Raw genomic sequence first — 17,927 nt, 5'->3', positions numbered from 1 at the left:
TCAACATACCTGAACCAATGACTTGGTGGTGTCCCTGAAAAGGACGTCAAGGCTCTCTTTTCTACCTCCTCCATGTACAGGTTGGCAACAATAGGAGAAACTGGAGACCCCATAGCACACCCATGTTTCTGCCTATAATATTGCTCCCCATATGTGAAGTAGGTTGACTGCAGGCACAGTTTCAAGAGTTGACACAGTTGTTCTGTGGAAAGCGTGGTCCTGCTGCTCAGAGTGGTGTCTGATTTTAATTTTAAACTGACCACCTCTACTGCATCATCAACAGGAATGCACGTAAAGAGTGATGTGACATCAAAAGAGACCATTGTTTCATCAGTCTCCATGATGACATCCCTCACCTTATCCACAAAGTCCATGGTGTTCTGTATGTGGTGTTCTGAGCTGCCAACTAAAGGGATGAGTACAGACGCCAGATATTTGGAAACATTGTAAGTGACAGAGTTAATCATGCTAACAATAGGTCTTAAAGGTACACCTTGTTTGTGGATTTTAGGTAAACCATACAGACTAGGTGTGGCCTCCCCTGGGTACAGTCTGTGGTACAGAATACGGTCAATAGCCTTGTCCTGCTCCAAATTTTTCAGGCAATCTATTAACTTCTTCTTGTAACCACTTCCTGGATCTCTTTTCAGAGGTTCATAAGTGGTTAAGTCTCTAAGGAGTGTCATAACTTTCTCATGATTGTCTTTCTGGTTCAAAATCACTGTGCACCTTCCTTTGTCTGCTGGGAGAATGATGATGTTTTTGTCCTTGCTAAGAGTGGTGAGTGCATCCCTCTCCTCTCTACTGATGTTGGAAGGTGGTGGTTTGGCATTGCTGAGGCAGGATGAAACTTTGATTCTGAGCTGTTCTGCTTCACCCTCTTTCATTTTGTTGTTGCGGATGGCTGATTCTGTTGCTGTGATCATCTCCACCAGAGGAATTGTCTTTGGTGCAACCGCAAAGTTCAGTCCCCTGGCAAGAATCTCTGTCTCAGGCTGGGTGAGCTGTCTGTCAGATAAATTCTTCACCCACTTTTCTGTCTCCCTGGCATGTAATTGACTACTGGAGTGTTGTCCTACACTGAATGTGTTGTTATTGGAATAGTGATGGTGTTGATGAGTTATTAGTAAGTTAAACTTATTTTGTTGTCGAGTCTTGGACTTGACATGCTGTGCTAAGCGTGCCTGATCTGTACAGTCCAACACTTGCTGAAGTGTGGTCTGATCTAGACACGTTGTTAGTTTCTGTTTAATGTGCTCTTCTTTGGCCTTCAAGGCCTCAATAGTAAAATTGGTCTGTCTCACCCGTTCATTCAGCAGCTGGGTCTGTGCCTTCTGAAGGATCTTGCTTGCCCGGTGCCCGCTGACCGATGATTTTAGTTCCAGGCTCTTGGGAATGATGCCGCTTTGTCGACATCTGAGGTTGAATCGCAAGTGGTTCCTGTAGTCTGCCCTCTTCCTTGCTGTTTTCTCAAACTCTCTAACTAGTTTGAGGCAATCCTGGCCAAAGTGGTTCAAAATATCCTGATGTATGCTCAATAATCCAGGTAGAAAAATCTAAAAAAGTTAAATCTGGTCCTCTGGACATTCAAAAAAAAAACAAAACAAAAAAAAAAAGCAAATCAACAAAAAAATGTAGAAACGTTTCGTCTCTCATCCGAGAGACTTCCTCAGTCTGAGGAGCTGTATTCAGCTCAGTCTCTTAAATATATCAGAGAAGAATTTTGATTTAGCAGCTTTTACTGTTTTCTGATAACGGCGCCAACTCTCTTTAAGTATCTGGAAAGAGACCTGCAGCCTGTCTTTCCTCCACTTTCGTTCCGCCCTCCTACATTGCTACCTAGTGGCCTTGGTGACGTCACTCAGCCAAGGTTCTGCTCTGAGTTTTGATTTTTCGGTTTTAACAGGTGCAACATGATCCAGAGTCTTTAAGCAGACAGAGTTGAACTGGGATGTCAGCTCCTCAGTGGTGGTGAGAAACACTGGGGGCTGAATGATCATTTCAGTGTTATAAACATCTGTGAAATGTGCGGCAGTGAAGTGGTTAATGGTCCGAGTGCGACGTGCAGGAATGCACGACTTAGGAGTTAGATGGGGGAGGGTGAACTCAAACCGGACTGGCATGTGGTCTGAAAAAACATCATCACTAATAACAAGATTATTAACAGTCACATCATGAGTTAAAACAAGGTCCAGTGTATGTCCACACTCTTGGGTGGGACCGTTTACATGCTGAGTTAAATTAAATGAGTCCAATAAATCTAAAAAGTCCTTAACCAAGGGCTTCTCAGGACAGCACACGTGCAAATTAAAGTCACCAATAATGAAAACATGCTCATATTTTGATGTGATTTCAGCCAAGAAGTCAGAAAACTCATTTATGAAATCCTTAGACCGAGGTGGGCGGTAGACGAGTGCAAATAACGTTGAAGGTGAATGTCCGAGTTCAAAGACACTCAGCTCAAAGCTGGCGTGGGAAACTGGGATGGGCAGTTGTTTACATACATCTAAGATATGAACTAAGAAAAACATTAACTAAAAATACACTAAGCACTTGTAGTACAAAACAAAACGCCTAACAGCAGCAGCACCGTTGATGATGTTTGTTGTGAATATCGTGACGTATACTCACAAACCAACGAGGTAATTACTCAGATTTTTTTCGTTTACTGACCTTTCAGAAATTACAGCAGCTGCAGTGTGCACAACAAAGGTAAAATAACTAAAATGAATAAACGGGGGAGTGGTGACGCAGAGGTTAGAGAAGGTGGGCCTGTGATCGGAAGATCGCCGGTTCAAGCCCCGGTACCGACAACATCAAAAATGTGGGTGGGGTAGGTGAAGCACCCACACCTGCCCCCACCCTCATTCGCCCCACCCTGGGCCCATGAGCAAGGCCCTTAACCCCATCTGCTCCCTAAACAGGTCTCTCTTGAAAATGAGTTTTCGTGGCTCAATGAGACTACCTGGATAAATAAAGGGTAAATTAAAATAATAAAATTAAAAAAAGGTAAAATAATGTGGAACAGGTGAACAAGTCAAAACCACTCCCATTTGTTTACTTTCTGTCAGCTCTACACTACAGCGCACCTGTTGCTGTGGCAACCGACCGACAGCTCAGCACGCCGACAGACGCCGGCAGAGCAGAGACAACGTTAAAAACAGAACATTCAGTCCGTTACCATTTTGTTTTCAGGCTTGATGTTATTTGTGTAATTATTAATAAGTGGTCGCCTGAACACACGGTGGTTGATTAGCTAATTTGAACACCTGCTCTGCTACTGATCTGTCAGCGAGTCGGCTGTGTTTGTTTGTTGTTAACCAAACCAAAACAGAGTTGCACAACACCTTGTTGAAACAATGATTTCTGTGATTATTATTTTGCTGGGACATTAATATGAACATGTTTTGTTGAGATCTTTTTTTTTGTCTGAGTGAAAAACGTAATTGCTTAACGCCATGTTGCCTGCGCACCGGAAGTGATCAATGTGGCGGAAGTGCTAAAAAAGAAGTCCGTGGCATATAGCCCATTGAACCCAAAGATCTGTATCTGAATTTGTAAATGAAAGCTCAGAGGGAGTCTTACCTCTCTGATCTTGTCCCGTTTCTCTTTAACATCGAGCTCTGGTGGCTCCCCATCACTGACACCCACCACCTTGGGCATGGGAACAGGTGGTAAGGGTTTAGGCCCCATATCTTGCTTCTTTAAGTCCTCCATCACTTTAGTCTTCTCCGTCTGAATCTCAGCCTGCAGCTCCTCACGAGACTTCCGCAGTTTCTCCTTTGCCTCCTGCAGGGCTCGCTCGTGGTCTGCTCGAATCTTGTCACGTAGGCTTTCCTCTTCCTCCCTACAAGACAATGTAGATAACCCAGCTAATTAGCATCAGCTTATAAGACTGACCCATGAAAAGCAGAAATACTGAATGCTCGAAAAAGCAGCTACTTTAAAACCCTAAATTTATCCAGTGTTAATTCTGTATTTATGTTTATATTTTCCATGTTTGTGTACATCTGCCTGGAAAAAAAATTAATAAAAATTCGCAACTAGGGTTGCAAAGGTGCAGAACATTTTCGATAAACATCTGGAAACTTTACAAATACTTAATTTCCATGGAAAACTAAGCTGGGAAATTCAGGAAATATTCTAAATGGGAAACTTTCCTTGGGAATTTATGGGAATAAATTAGACTTTGGGAGTAATTTAAATAAACCATTACATCCATTCTAACGTAAGTGTTTTTTTTGTCACAGGCTGATAATTAAATAGTCAAATGAGTTTGTCCAAATTTAATTAATTTTTTCATTAAAAGACTATTTTAAAACATGCTTATGACATCATCTGGTCCCAACCACACAACCTTTAGAGAACAACAGATTTAGAATAATACTTTTTTGTTGAATCTTTTCCTAAAGTTTTCCTAAAGCATAAATGACAAATAGACATTTTGTAAATGGCTGTGTGAAGTTAGGTCTACTCAAGTTCTTAGAGGGATGCTGACACCATTCAAAAAATGTTCAATACAAAAACATCTAGACTTTATTTGTAACAGAAGAAATTTCACTCCTCATCCGAGGAGCTTTCTCAATTCAAGAGCAGTGAGTGAGGGATTCAGGTTATAAAGCTGAGATAAGATACACACACATATGTAGAGTGACAAAATAACACCTCACACCTTAACAGTAGGAGTTTCTTAAGGTCTTTGTTCCTCTAATTCACAGATGAGGCCCCTCTGTTCCCATCAAGTGTGAAAACCAGCTGGGAATCTGTTTTAAAGTGGCATTATATGTTTTTGAAAGTGGAAATCTGAGGCCTCCTCCTCTGTTAAGAGATGGCTTTTATCTTTAAACATAAATTGCTTCCTTCACCCCCCTCTCAAACCATCTGTGTTCTCGGTCCAAAATGTGCACATTCTGGTCCTCAAAAGAGTGTCCCTTATCTGTGAGGTGGAGGTGAACAGCTGAATCTTGTCCAGAGGAGGTGGCTCTCCTGTGTTGAGCCATGCGTCTGTGAAGAGGCTATTTAGTTTCTCCAATGTAGAGGTCTGGACAGTCCTCGCTACACTGGACCACATACACTACACCACTCTGTCTGTGTATGGGTGTTTTGTCCTTAGGGTGGACCAGCCTCTGTCTGAGAGTCCTGCTGGGTTTGAAATGTACTGGGATGTTGTGTTTGTTGAAAATCCTTCTGAATTTCTCTGATAATCCAGCAATATAAGGGATGACAATGTTTTTCCATCTGTTGTTCTCCTTTTTCTGTTTATTAGTGTGTTTTGTAGATTTCCTCGCTGACTTAACAAAAGCCCAGTTAGGATATCCACATGTTTGGAGAGCTTCTTGGATGTGTTTCTGTTCCTTTTCCTTCCCTTCTGTCTTCGTGGGGATGCGTTCGGCCCGATGCTGTAAAGTTCTGATTACAGAGAGTTTGTGTTCCAGTGGATGGTGAGAGTCAAATAAAAAGATACTGGTCTGTGTGGGTTGGTTTTCTGAAACATTAATGTTGAGGCTGTCCTCTCTTTCCATTTGAACCAAACAGTCCAAAAAAGGCAGCTTGTTGTCGTTTGCGTCCTCTCTGGTGAACTTGATGTTGTTATCGACCACGTTGATGTGTCTGGTGAACGCTTCTATTTCCTTAGCTTGGATTTTGACCCAGGTGTCATCCATGAAGGAAACAATTTATGCAAAAAGCGGAAAAAAAAAACATCTCTTAACAGGAGGAGGCCTCAGATTTCCACTTTCAAAAACCTATAATGCAACTTAAGACCTTAAGAAACCCCTACTGTTAAGGTGTTGAGGTGTAAATGGTAAATGGACTGTACTTATATAGCGCCTTTCTATCTAATCAAGATACTCAAATAGCTTTACACTACAATTTGTGCCTCATTTACCCATTCATACAGCACTCTACTAGATCTCTACAAAGCTAATTGAACAAATCATTCTAAAGAGACTAATCAGTGCTTTAGTTCACATTCATACACTGATGGGACACACATCAGAGGCAATGAGGGGTTCACTGTCTTGGCCATGGACACTTCAGCATGTGACTGCTGGTGGATTCGAACCCCCAACTCTTGCATTGGCGGACGACTGCTCTAACCACTCAGCCACAGCCGCTCCATTGTGAATTGTCAAATCTACATATGTATGTGTATCTTATCTCAGCCTCTGAACCTGAACCGCTCACTCTCTGCTCTTTGAATTGAGAAAGCTCCTCGGATGAGGAGCGAAATGTCTTCTGTTACAAATAAAGTCCAGTTGTTCTTATATTGAACATTTTCTGAATTTATCATGTCCTGGATGATTGAGAATCTTCACCAGCATGATGCTGAAACCAGGCTACAAACAACAAAGTCCATGCTCAATAATCCAGGTATACAATCCAACATTTTTCAGTCAGGTCATCTGGACAGTTTCTTTTTTTTTTGTGCTGAAACGTTTCACCTTTGGTCCGGAAGGCTTCATCAATCAAGGAAACACACAACAAAACTGATTCTTCCCCCAACGGCTTACTCCAAAGTGGAACAAACCAGTTCTGCTTGTCATAAGACGGTCTCTTTGGTTCTCTCAGAGAACCGTCCGGAGTGGTGGCGGGACTTCGTCAACAACAGTTCACCTCACGAGTGGACTTCACATGAGTGGAGTCCGTCAGAGTTCCACTCAGAGGTGGAAGATGTCATAATCCCCAATACTCGGAAGAGCTCTGGATCATATCGGGATTTTCCTGTTTCCCAAACGACTGGAGCTGCAAACTCTCCACCCGACTCCAACTGGGTTGAACTAGGAAGTACCAACATTTAAAGAGCTCTATTTCCGGTTCATTTGGGAGTTTCTGATTGGTCGATGGACCAAAACAGAGGTGTGTTTTGTGATGTAAGGTGTTATTAAAAAGTCAAGGAAAAAGATTTAGATTGTTTAAGAACAGACAAAAGATATTATGAAGAACTCAGACTTCGTGGAGTCACTTCTCTAGTATCTTGCTGTAAAAGTTAAACATGACATTTCTTTTTCAGTAAACTTGCAGTTGACCGAAACTTGAACTTTGACCAACTTACACAACTTGCTCATTTCAAACAGACGATCAAGAAATTGAATCATTACTCTGTAACATATTCCAACTTGATTTCCACTTTGAATGAGGATTAAAAATCGTTATTACTGTTTCACAGTTGATTTAAAAATGAGTAGTTCACTTCAACATTTAAACTTTGTTTGAACTAACACAATTTGATTATCAAACATTTGTAAAATAGTAATGATAATCGAAAGTAGTCTCTTTCACTTGATTAATTCAAGAAAGAAAGTCTCAGGATGGGTCAACCTGTATTTCTGGATTCACATCAATGAAATGACAGTTTCTGTCCCATAAGGTCCTTAAGGTCAAGATTTGACCTCAGGCCTAGTTCACTACAGGCCTGAGGGGGGAGGCTTGCCCCCCCTCCCGCACGTTATCTCGAGGTTCTCACGCTCTCGCGCTATCTAGAGGTTTTTAAGCTTCTCACGCTTTCACGCCATCTCGAGGGTTTTCACAGACTTTAAGTCCAGGTGGGCATGTTTTGTTTACTGGGAGATGTTCCCACGTAATGCAGAGAGTATTAAAGTGTAACACTCAGAATAAGAGTTGAAGTCTGCTGTGGATCCTGATCCGATACCCAGCCAATTGATGTTATCTTTCTACTCGGACTGAAACGGCTTACCAGTCTGGTGTCACGGTGAGGGGCTTTTACATCAATGTTTGATTTGTACTGAATGTACTTGTGCTTTGCTTCGCTGTATCTGTGGTGGTTTAATAAAATTACACTTATTGTTCTAGCAGAAACAGCCTGTGAGTGTTTATTCATTGCTCCGATCATCCCCCGAACCTGTACTTTGTTTAAGATAATTTCATAGAACAGTAATCCAGGTATACAATCCAACATTTTTCAGTCAGGTCATCTGGACAGTTTCTTTTCTTTTCTCTTTTCTTCAGGCTACAAACAGATGTAACAAACCAAACTGAAATGTTTACCCGATGTCTACTCCTGATCATTATAAAAAAGAAACAAGCCACATATTTTGTGGAACACCTAACCTCTGCGCAGTTAATCTGTAGGTACTGTACATCAGCTCCAAGAAATAGGACAGTGTAGTTCACATAAGTCAAACTCAAAGCCCGGGGGCCAAATGAGGCCCTCGTTGACATCTTATCTGGCCCCCAAGATGATACGTTAAACGTGAAATACATTTTTCACTTGAATTTTTTCAGTAATGTTTGATTATGATGTCAAAAGTGCAACAGAGAACATCCAATGAGATCAATCAAACACTTGTTGAGGAACCTGTGACCAAGACAAGATTTGGGGTATGTAACTTGAGTTCATGTAGATTCTGAAACTGGGCCTTAGTTTGAAAAAGGGTTTAATTTTGGTCCCTTTTGTAAGTGAGTTTGGCCTCCCTGGTGTAGATGAACATGGGAAGGCTGGCAGAGTCACAGTGACAATGTAACATCATGTGCAGTTCTGTGTGGAGGTCCGAGCTCCTGAGGTGATCCCATAAGGAGTTAGATCAGTAACAAAAAAAAAAACAATGAGGTGCTGAAACAAAGGTGCCAGGGGGCAAAACTATTCTGTACAGAGGTTCTTGACATAAGAAAAACTGGAAATATTCATTTAACTCCTGCTTTAATTTTCTAGATTTAAAAAATGAAGAGAACATAGGATTGCTGTGGTCAACACAGAAAGGAAGCAGAATGCATCCATTATATGTCAACTAAAAACTTGGATTCTGTACTATAGCCTTGATTTACAGTAACTCTCCATAATGGTGAGTAACTTTTGCGTTCCACAGCAAGTTTACTGAACACGTGTTTAGTGCCTTGCTGTGCCTTCCCCCTGCAGCTGCCATTAGGTAGCTGCAAAGATGCATGTGCCAGATCTGTTCCAACCCACAACGCTGACGATTAATCGCCTTTCTCCTCTCACTTAAAAGACTGACAGCTGAGATCAAGTGCTGCACGCTGCTGATTACACGCTTACTTTTCGTCTCCTCTCTGGGTCGAGATAAAACTATTATTTGAGATAAAAATGTACTGTGTGAAGTGAAAAATAGCTGTGATCAAATTCGACATGTCTTTGGATAACTTCTTTGTACCTGCTGCACTGGGCAAAAAGAAGAAAGGCGGTCGAAAAGTCTATGCAAATGTTGGCATGTCTGTGGCTGATCAGGACGACCAGGTCGACTACATGGAGTAGGGGAGCATAGTGAGCAACGTGGAAGAAACTAAAGAAGACACAATGGAACGAATTACCAAGAATATTGAAGAAATGCTGAATAAAAAAATAGTTGCCACCATTAGTAAACCAGTAAGTGAGCTCTCAGAAAAAACTGACAATATGGCGCAGGGAACAACTTCCACTGAACAGCACATTTCTGATTTGGAGGATGCAGCAATAAGAAGCGCACCCAGACTGGATATTATGGAGAAAAATTTTAAAAAGACACCGGAAAGGCTGGACAGTTTTGAAAATCAAAACAGACGCCAGAATATCAAGATTACAGGACTGAAAGAAGGTATCAAAGGCAGAGAGCCAGTGTCTTTCTTTGAGGGTTGGATCCGAAAAGTCCTGGGACTGCAACAGACACGGATAATAATTGAAAGAGCACACCGCCTGGGACCTCCGGCAGTGTGCAATGGCAGAGATGACCTGCGAGCAGTCCTGGTGAGATTACACAATGACTCCGATAAACAAGAGAATAAAGGAGCAATCCAAGTAGAAGATGGTAGGATTTCCTTCCATCAAGATTTTTCTGCAGAAGTCGTTAGAAAGAGGCAGGAGTCCTCAGATGCTCGGTGACAGCTGCGTGAAGCCCGAGTGAAATATGCATTTGTGTTCCTGGTGGTGATTAAAATCTTCAATGAGAACAGGATGAACATATCTCTTTCTGACATGAAAGAAATTAACGACTTTATTAAGGCACTACATAAATGACTTCAAATGGATCCTGCCACGTCCTGGACTGCGGTACGTCCTGGAGTGTATGAATGGTATTAAGGCAACACACTGAACAGTGATATGCGGTAAACTCAAGATTGGTACCTTGATGACACTACTCATAACTTTAAAACAAACTCCGTTTATGCTGATATGTACATATATTAATGAGAATGGTACTTTGAGATAACACAATTTCATTATATCCTGAATATTTACATCCACGGTGGTTATACTCAGACACAGAGAGGGCAGGGAGCCTAACTTTTTCTTTTAACCTGATACATGCTCAATAATCCAGGTAGAAAATTCTAAAAAAGTTAAATCTGGTCCTCTGGACATTCAAAAAACAAAACAAACAAACAAACAAACAAAAAAGGCAGAAACGTTTCGTCTTTCATTCGAAAGACTTCCTCAATCTGAGGAGCTGTATTCAGCTCAGTCTCTTAAATAGCACCTTCTCAGAGTGGATCAACCAGTTTGCTGCTGACAACCAAAACCAGCTGCTCACATGATCAAGAAGGACCATCAGCCTAACAATGGATCATTAGCACCTGATGGTTGTTTACTATTCACAGGAGGCTGAGTGATACTAGCAATAACAGCATTGTAAGAGGGGGACAGTTGAACCCGGAGGCCTCCACCCCTGTTTAATGATGGACGATTTCTTTTCACAAAGATGGCATCCTTTACTCCTCTCTCAAACCATCGTTCCTCTTTATCCAGGATGTGAACATCTTCATCCCTAAAAGAGTGACCTCTGGCCTGGAGATGAGTGTAGACCTCAGAGTCCTGGCCTGATAATGTTGATCTTCTGTGCTGGTCCATCCTTTTGGCCAGTGGCTGTTTAGTTTCCCTGATGTAAGACTGATCACAGCCCTCCTGACACTGAACAACATACACAATATTACTCTGTTTGTGCCAGGGGACTGGATCTTTGGGATGAACCAGTCTTTAATGTATTTTGGGGTTTAAAAGCCACTGGGATGTTGTGTTTAGAAGATAAACGTCTCAGTATTTATAAGACTGGGCTGAATACGGCACCTCAGACTGAAGAAGTCTTTCGGATGAAAGATGAAACGTTTCTACTTTTTTCGTTTGTTTATTTTGTTTTGTTTTTTGAAAGTCCAGAGGACCAGATTTAACTGTTTTTTATTTTTATTTTAACTTGTTTGTCGTTTTTCATCAGGCCCGCACCTGCTGTACCTTTGAATCAGGGTATGGCAAGATCGTTATTATCTTATGTAGTTTGTTAGGTTTATTTTTTCTTTGTTAGACGTTGTTCCAAGCTGTGTGTTCAACTTTTTTGTTTGTTCATCAGCACAAAATAAATAACAAGACAGGCATGTATCACTTTAATTTTGTATTTATCACTTTTATCTTTGTAAAAACAGCATAAAGTAACATACTGATACATTCTGAAGATGAGCATCAGGGTTTGCACACGGAATGTAAAAGGGTCTAATAAAGCAATTAAAAGGAAAGCTATCCTGCACAGCATAAAGAAGGACAGGACCCAAATAGTGTTTTTACAGGAAACCCATCTCAATGATCAATCAACCTTTATTTATACAGGTAAATACCATTGAGCCTCGAGGACTCATTTACAAGAGAGACCTGATTTCAACAAAGAAAGATGACAACAATGGACAACAGCAACAACAATAAACAGTTATAAAAAAAGCATACTACAGTTTTTTTTGTTTGTTTGTTTTAACAAACAGGATGGCTAAAAGGAAAAGGTAACAAAACAAAAAACAGCTAGATTCAAAGACAAATGTAGATGTCAGCATTGGACACTGCCCGGTGTCCAACAGATTCTTTTTTTTTTTTTTGTGATGGCCTCCCTTCTCCCCTTACAGCCATCCTCTCCACACCATTATTATGAAATATTTATTATAGTGACTATCTAGTGTAGGTGTTGTTGTTTATTTATTTATTTATTATTTTTTTTTTTTTATATAGAATAGAAAGAAAGAAAAGACAAAGTAAGACTCCAAAATATAAGAAATATACACAAAGAGAGCACACGTCAAAACACCCGGCCACTGTCTGTTCACCTGCAAAGAACATGACAAAACACAGCAACAAAATACATATGTATAAAGAGCTTAAAATATTCATGGCTTTGCAGTAAGTTTCCATAAATATATATACCCATACCTACGCCTATATACATACATACATACATACACATGAATATACACTCACATACATATCTATATATCTACATTTAAAGCCTACATATGCATCCCTGCTTCTATTTGTGTGTGGTTGTGAGCATGTATAAGTGTATAAGGCTTCTCTAATAGAACATTTATTAGTAACTGTGAAGCAGCAGAGACCCGACCCCCAAGACCAGAGGCAGACGAAAAAGGGGGGACCAGAGCCCAAGACCCCAGGAGGGACCCCGACCGCGGAGCCCCCAGAGCCACCCACACAGGACGAACCACTCACCCACCCCCCAGAACGGACCACAGGGGAGAACCGGAAGATCCCCACCAGCAACCACATACAGTGACCCCCCGGGGCCAACAGCGACAAACTCATAGGCCTCTGTCGGCACCCGCCGCACCGATGTAGGTCCAGGTCCAGGCACCGAGGCCCGGGCACCGAGGACTCACACCACCCAGGCCAAGGCCCGACAGGGCCAGAGGACCTGAGCCCCACCAGGCAGACACCAGGCCGAGCCGACACACGCCCAAGCGCCCAGCCCCCAATACCAAGGGCCCCAAGCGCGCCGGCAGGCAAGGGCACACCCCACCAGGGGGCCGCGCGATAGGGGCGCGATGCCAAGCACCCCAGTTGTATCAAAGAGGGGGCAGTCCGAGTCTCGGCCTAACAAATACCCATTCATACACAGACACAATCACACAATCCCAACCTCAATCTCACATTCACTCACTCAAAGACATACAATAACGATACATTTCATTCTTATTCCCGATACGCACTCTATACCCCCCAGGTCCAAGACATGTACCCGCCCTCTACAGGGGGCAGCCCATGCCCAAACCCAGGAGGTAAACCCATTCATTCTCGAGCGGAGAAGAGCCAATACCCCAGACCCGGCCCAGGCCATACCCTGCCGACAGGACACCCCCCCACCATGAAGAGGACACGCCACCGACCACCCCCACACACCGCCAACAACCAAGCACGCACCCCCAGCCGACCGCCCGCCAGGCCCCGGCAGCCACCCTGGCCAGCGGGCCAACCATGGCACCCAAGAGCCAAGCTCAGGGGGTCCAAACAACCCCAGGGAGAGCACAGCGCCAGCACCGCCCACGGCAACCCCCTAGACCCTGAACCCCCACATAGTCCTGGTCAACACCCGACGGCCTGCCCTTCTCTCGGACCCCACCCCCGGAATGGCAGTCAGGGAACTAGGTGGGTAGGAAGAGGAGAAAAAATAAAAATAAAAATAAGACCCCGACACATACACCCCCACCCCTAGATGTGCTGTTGATGTGTGTTGTTGTATAGTGCCATTAAAAAGGAAAGACGAAGGAGCAAAGGCTGGCATTGTGCCAGTTTCCCCTACACCCCAACTTTTATCCAAACCCTAGTGTCTAAATGCAACCGTTGTAAGTGAGCACAGGCACAGGGGGTGAGAGTAAGGTCATCCCACCACCCATAGCCATGTGCCCACCTCAAGTTCCTATATATGAATGTCATGAGGATGTTATGAATGAATGTCTAGGGTGTACAGTAAAATTGAGTCCCAGGTGGCTATGGTCAACAAAGATGTAAAATTGTTGCAGCACACCCGAGCCCAAACAACCCTAAATGTATGGAATTGAAATGAAGAGGGTGGAGGTGCATGGTGAGGGATGGGGAGAAATAACTGTGAGAGCAAATGCTCCCACAGGGAGTCAGCTCCCCCACTGACCCAACAGCCCCCCCCCCCCCCCCCAGCTCCCCAAGGTCCACCCAGGGATTGAGGCCAAGACACCTCTCCATCTGGACCGACCGCCAGGCCCGCTGAGCTCCAGACCAGAGAGGGACAGAGCCCCAAGGGTCGTCAGAAGCTGTACCAGCAGCCTACACACCCGAGGGCCGCCAGGACCCCCACAACCCGCAGTCAGCCCGCCACCAGATGGAGCCAAACCCCACCAGGACGACCCGGCCAAGAGCGCCCGCCCAACCGCTGACAGTGCCAGGATCTCGTGCTTATTTGACACAGGAACAGAGTTAACGAGAAGTTGTGATGGGAGTTCAGATGATTGGGGGGTGCCTGAGAGAGATTTGATGGTTTTCCAGAATCTGTTAGGGTCATTTAGATTTTTGGAGGTCTGAGATAAGAAATAGTTGCGTTTTGCTGCTTTGACAGCAGTTGTACAATTATTCCTCATCTGTCGAAAACTCAACCAATCAGTATCTGAGCCAGATTTTCTCGCTGCGGCCCAAAGATGATCTCTCCTATGCAGGAGGTCAGCTAGCTCTGGAGTAAACCAGGGGCTGTCTCGTCCCTTTATTCTGAACTGACGAAAAAGAGCATGTATGTTCAGGAAATAAATGAAATTATTATGGAAATAGTTCCAAGCAGAGTACACGTCATCAGTTAACAGAATATGATGCCAGTCAAAGTGAGACAGATCCCAGAAGAATGACTGTTCACAAAAATGTTTCAAATCCCTTTTTTGAATTAATCTGGGCTTAGAAGGTGGAAGTTTAATATCTCTCAAAGCAGCTGTCACACAGTGATCACTCAAAAGATCAGCGAATACACCTGTACCAGGGAATTTGTGAGGCATATTAGTTAGAAACAGGTCTAAGATGGAGGAATTTTCAGGATGGTTTATATTTAATCTAGTGGGAGAATTGATAAGTTGGGTAATATTAAAAGTCAAGCAACATTCCTTGAATTTATCACAGAGGGGGGTCGACTTACACCAATCAATGTTGAGATCTCCAGCCAAAAAGATCTCTTTGAATTTTAAATTACCAAGAAATTCCTTCATGGCAGTTAATGCCTCAGGTGAAGCTGTGGGGGGGCGGTAGCAGCAGACTACAGTTAAAATCTGGCCTCCATTCAAGGTGATGTTTACAGATAAGGCTTCAAACTGGTTTGGAATTGTTTTGGAAGTCACAAGACTAGAAACCAGAGAATCTCTAATGTAAATAATGACTCCACCCCCCCTTTTATGACGATCACAGCGGTAGATGTTAAATCCATTGATTGCCACGTCATTATTCATTACAGATTTGTTGAGCCAGGATTCATAAATAAAGATAACATCTGCCCCAGAAGAACTGACCAGGATTTTCAAAGCATCCAGTTTTTTCAGAAGGCTACGAGCGTTTACATGCAGAAAATGGAGCCCAGAGGCATTTTTAAAGTCATTTGGTGTGCTGTAATTAGTGGGGGGTCCAGGGTTGGGCTGAATCCCTGAGAGCAGTAACAACATTATTATCAGACATTTTCTTGAGTTTTTTGTGACTGATGTGTAATTACAGGAGTTAACAGTGTGACAATTTGCCCCCATAATCGAACCATGAGAAACATTAATGAAGATGCGATCATTCAGAACCCAAAAACAGTGAAAGTTGCAGTGATGGACAGATTCAGGTGTATTAACAAGATTCAGTGACTCCAGATAATCTGAGAACTGAAAATAGTGACAGTAATATGAATGATGCAGAAAAGTTTCAGACCATAAAACGTCACAGTTCAAATGGGCAAACAAACCCGACGAGTTGGCCCAACTGCAGCTTGAGTTGGGCTGAGGGGGGCTCCGGCCCCCCAGTGAAGAAGGGTGGATGCTCCCATGGGAAACAGAAGCTGGGTCCAGAATCAACAGGCCGAAACAGAAACAGATAATTTGCAGCAAATAGCAGAGCGAGGTGCCAGAAAATCCTCCTGAAGTGAAAGGCATGATCCAAGCTCGTTTCAGCCTCTCTGGTTGGGGGGCTGGGTGTTGGGCTGGGAATCGGGTTGGGGCGTCTGGACGGTTTCGGGATGGGTCTGGGTTGCTGGCCCTGGTTCTGGTTGGTCCTCGGGGGCTATGTGCCGGTCCGTGGCCTTGATCCCTGGTGGTGCGGCTGCCACCTCCTCCTAGGTATCTCTGTTAGAGCCTCTCTCCCCTGGTGGATCTCGGAGAGTGGGGGTGCCTATTGGGGTCAGTGGGGGAGCTGGTCCCCTGAGGGGGCATTGCCAACTCAGTTCACCTCCCCATCCCGACGTCCTCCTCCGCCCACTCCACCACACCATCACTCAAACAGGGTTTTGGGGTTCAGGTGCATTACTGAGCTATGGGGAGAATCATCCATCTCCGTGGCTGGTGGGGTCCTGGGCCCTAATTTTAATATACAACCTAGACACTCACTTATAACACTCTCACGACACATGCATATATAGGATCTGGAATGGGCACATGGTCGCACTTAGGTGGTAGGATGTGTTGGATTTCATATTTTTATACCTTTTTATATTTCCTATCAAGCATTCAAATGTCATGTATATAAAGTGTGTGTGTGCCTTTCTTCCAGGGTTGAACTATATTGTAGTGAACCAGATGACCTGATGATCTGACCCTCATCTGACCCTGATGACCTCAAATCTACCAGATGGACAGAGACTGTTATTTTCATTGATCTGAATAAGTCTGAGCCATCTGATGACTTTCTTTCTTGAATTAATCAAGCAGAAAAGACAATCCTCTATAATCATTACTGTTTTACAAATGTTTGATAATCAAATTGTGTTAGTTTCACTCAATGCTTACAGGTTGAAAAGAACTACTCATTTTTATTTTACATAAACAGTAAGTAATGATTTTTATTCCTCATTCAAAGAAGAAATCACCTGAATATGCATTTCTTGATTTTCTGTCTGAAATGAGTCAAGTCGTAAGTATGTGAAAGGTTGGTTTTCGGTCAACTAAAATGTTTACCGAGAAAGATGTCATGTTTAAACTTTTTCAGAAGATTACCAAGAGTTGACTCCACGAAGTCTGCTCTCCTGCAATAATCTCTCTGTCAGTTGTTAAAACAATCTCATTCTCTGACCTTGGCTTAGATAACATCTTACGTCACAAAACCACTCCTCTTTCTGGTCCATCCACGAATCAGAAAGCTCTGAAGTAAACTCGGAAGTAAACTCATTTAAAATGTGACAACTTCCCGGTTCTGGCAGAGTGCAGAGATTCCATGGAGTGCAGTAGATTCCATGGAGAGCAGTAGATTCCATGGAGTGCAGTTAGTTCTCAAGGAGTTCTGAAGAGAATTCATGGGAATTCAGAGAACTAGAGTTATGGAGAGTTTTGGAGTTAGAGTCTGAGAAGATCTGAAAGAGTCTGAGAGCTGCTGACAATGAAGAGTCAGAGTTGCCGAGAATCCAGAGACGTTTTGGGATTATAATTCTGTTTTGAGCTAACCACGCACGACTCTCCAAGGATTTTAGCTGTTCTCAACGGAGACGCTGATATCAGTCTGAAGGTTCTTACTGAGGTGATCTATCGTCAACAAGGTAACGGTTTCTTCTTCGACTAAAGTGTACCTGGGATAAGCTGAGATACCTGATGGGAGCGTGCAATTTCTGGTCAAACAGATTAAATTCCCTCACATATTCCTCTGTAAGATAAATCTCAATTTCCTCTTAAACTCACCTCTCTCTCATAAATCAGTACAGATATTTTTAGAAATATCTGAAGCAAAGTCCTCAAATCACCGCCGAGTGATTTGAAGTTCATTATTTGTGAAACTGTCTGTTATTATTTTCATATTTTGCCAAATTAATGTAAATGTTTGATGTTAAACTTTGATTCTGAAAATAAATGACTCCATTCATTTGATGGGTCAAAGGTAATAACGTCTCTCGTTCGCATTTCTGTTAAATTCAATGCACGGCATTACACAGTCAGAAAAATGAAGAACTCGTGAAAAGTATGCATAAATATATACCACATATATTTGTCATACAACAAGTGACACGTACCCACGTGACTCACTACAA

At 43.0% G+C, this 17,927-nt stretch overlaps 1 protein-coding gene across 1 annotated transcript in view; it reads right to left on the bottom strand.

Moving 5' to 3' along the window:
* man1a2 (mannosidase, alpha, class 1A, member 2) overlaps window positions 1–17,927 on the bottom strand; it is a gene marked incomplete in the record, with an annotated part of 364,168 nt that overhangs the window by 277,993 nt on the left and 68,248 nt on the right. Inside the window, 1 exon segment of the mRNA XM_037687118.1 lies at window positions 3,586–3,847. Within this exon segment, the coding sequence (XP_037543046.1) occupies window positions 3,586–3,847 (262 nt within the window).

Source organism: Nematolebias whitei, chromosome 13 (genome assembly GCF_014905685.2).
Source record: "Nematolebias whitei isolate Nwh7 chromosome 13, NemWhi1, whole genome shotgun sequence".
NCBI lineage: Eukaryota > Metazoa > Chordata > Actinopteri > Cyprinodontiformes > Rivulidae > Nematolebias > Nematolebias whitei.
The sequence above is the reverse complement of the archived record's forward strand: the minus strand, read 5'-3'. Positions and strand labels throughout refer to the sequence as shown.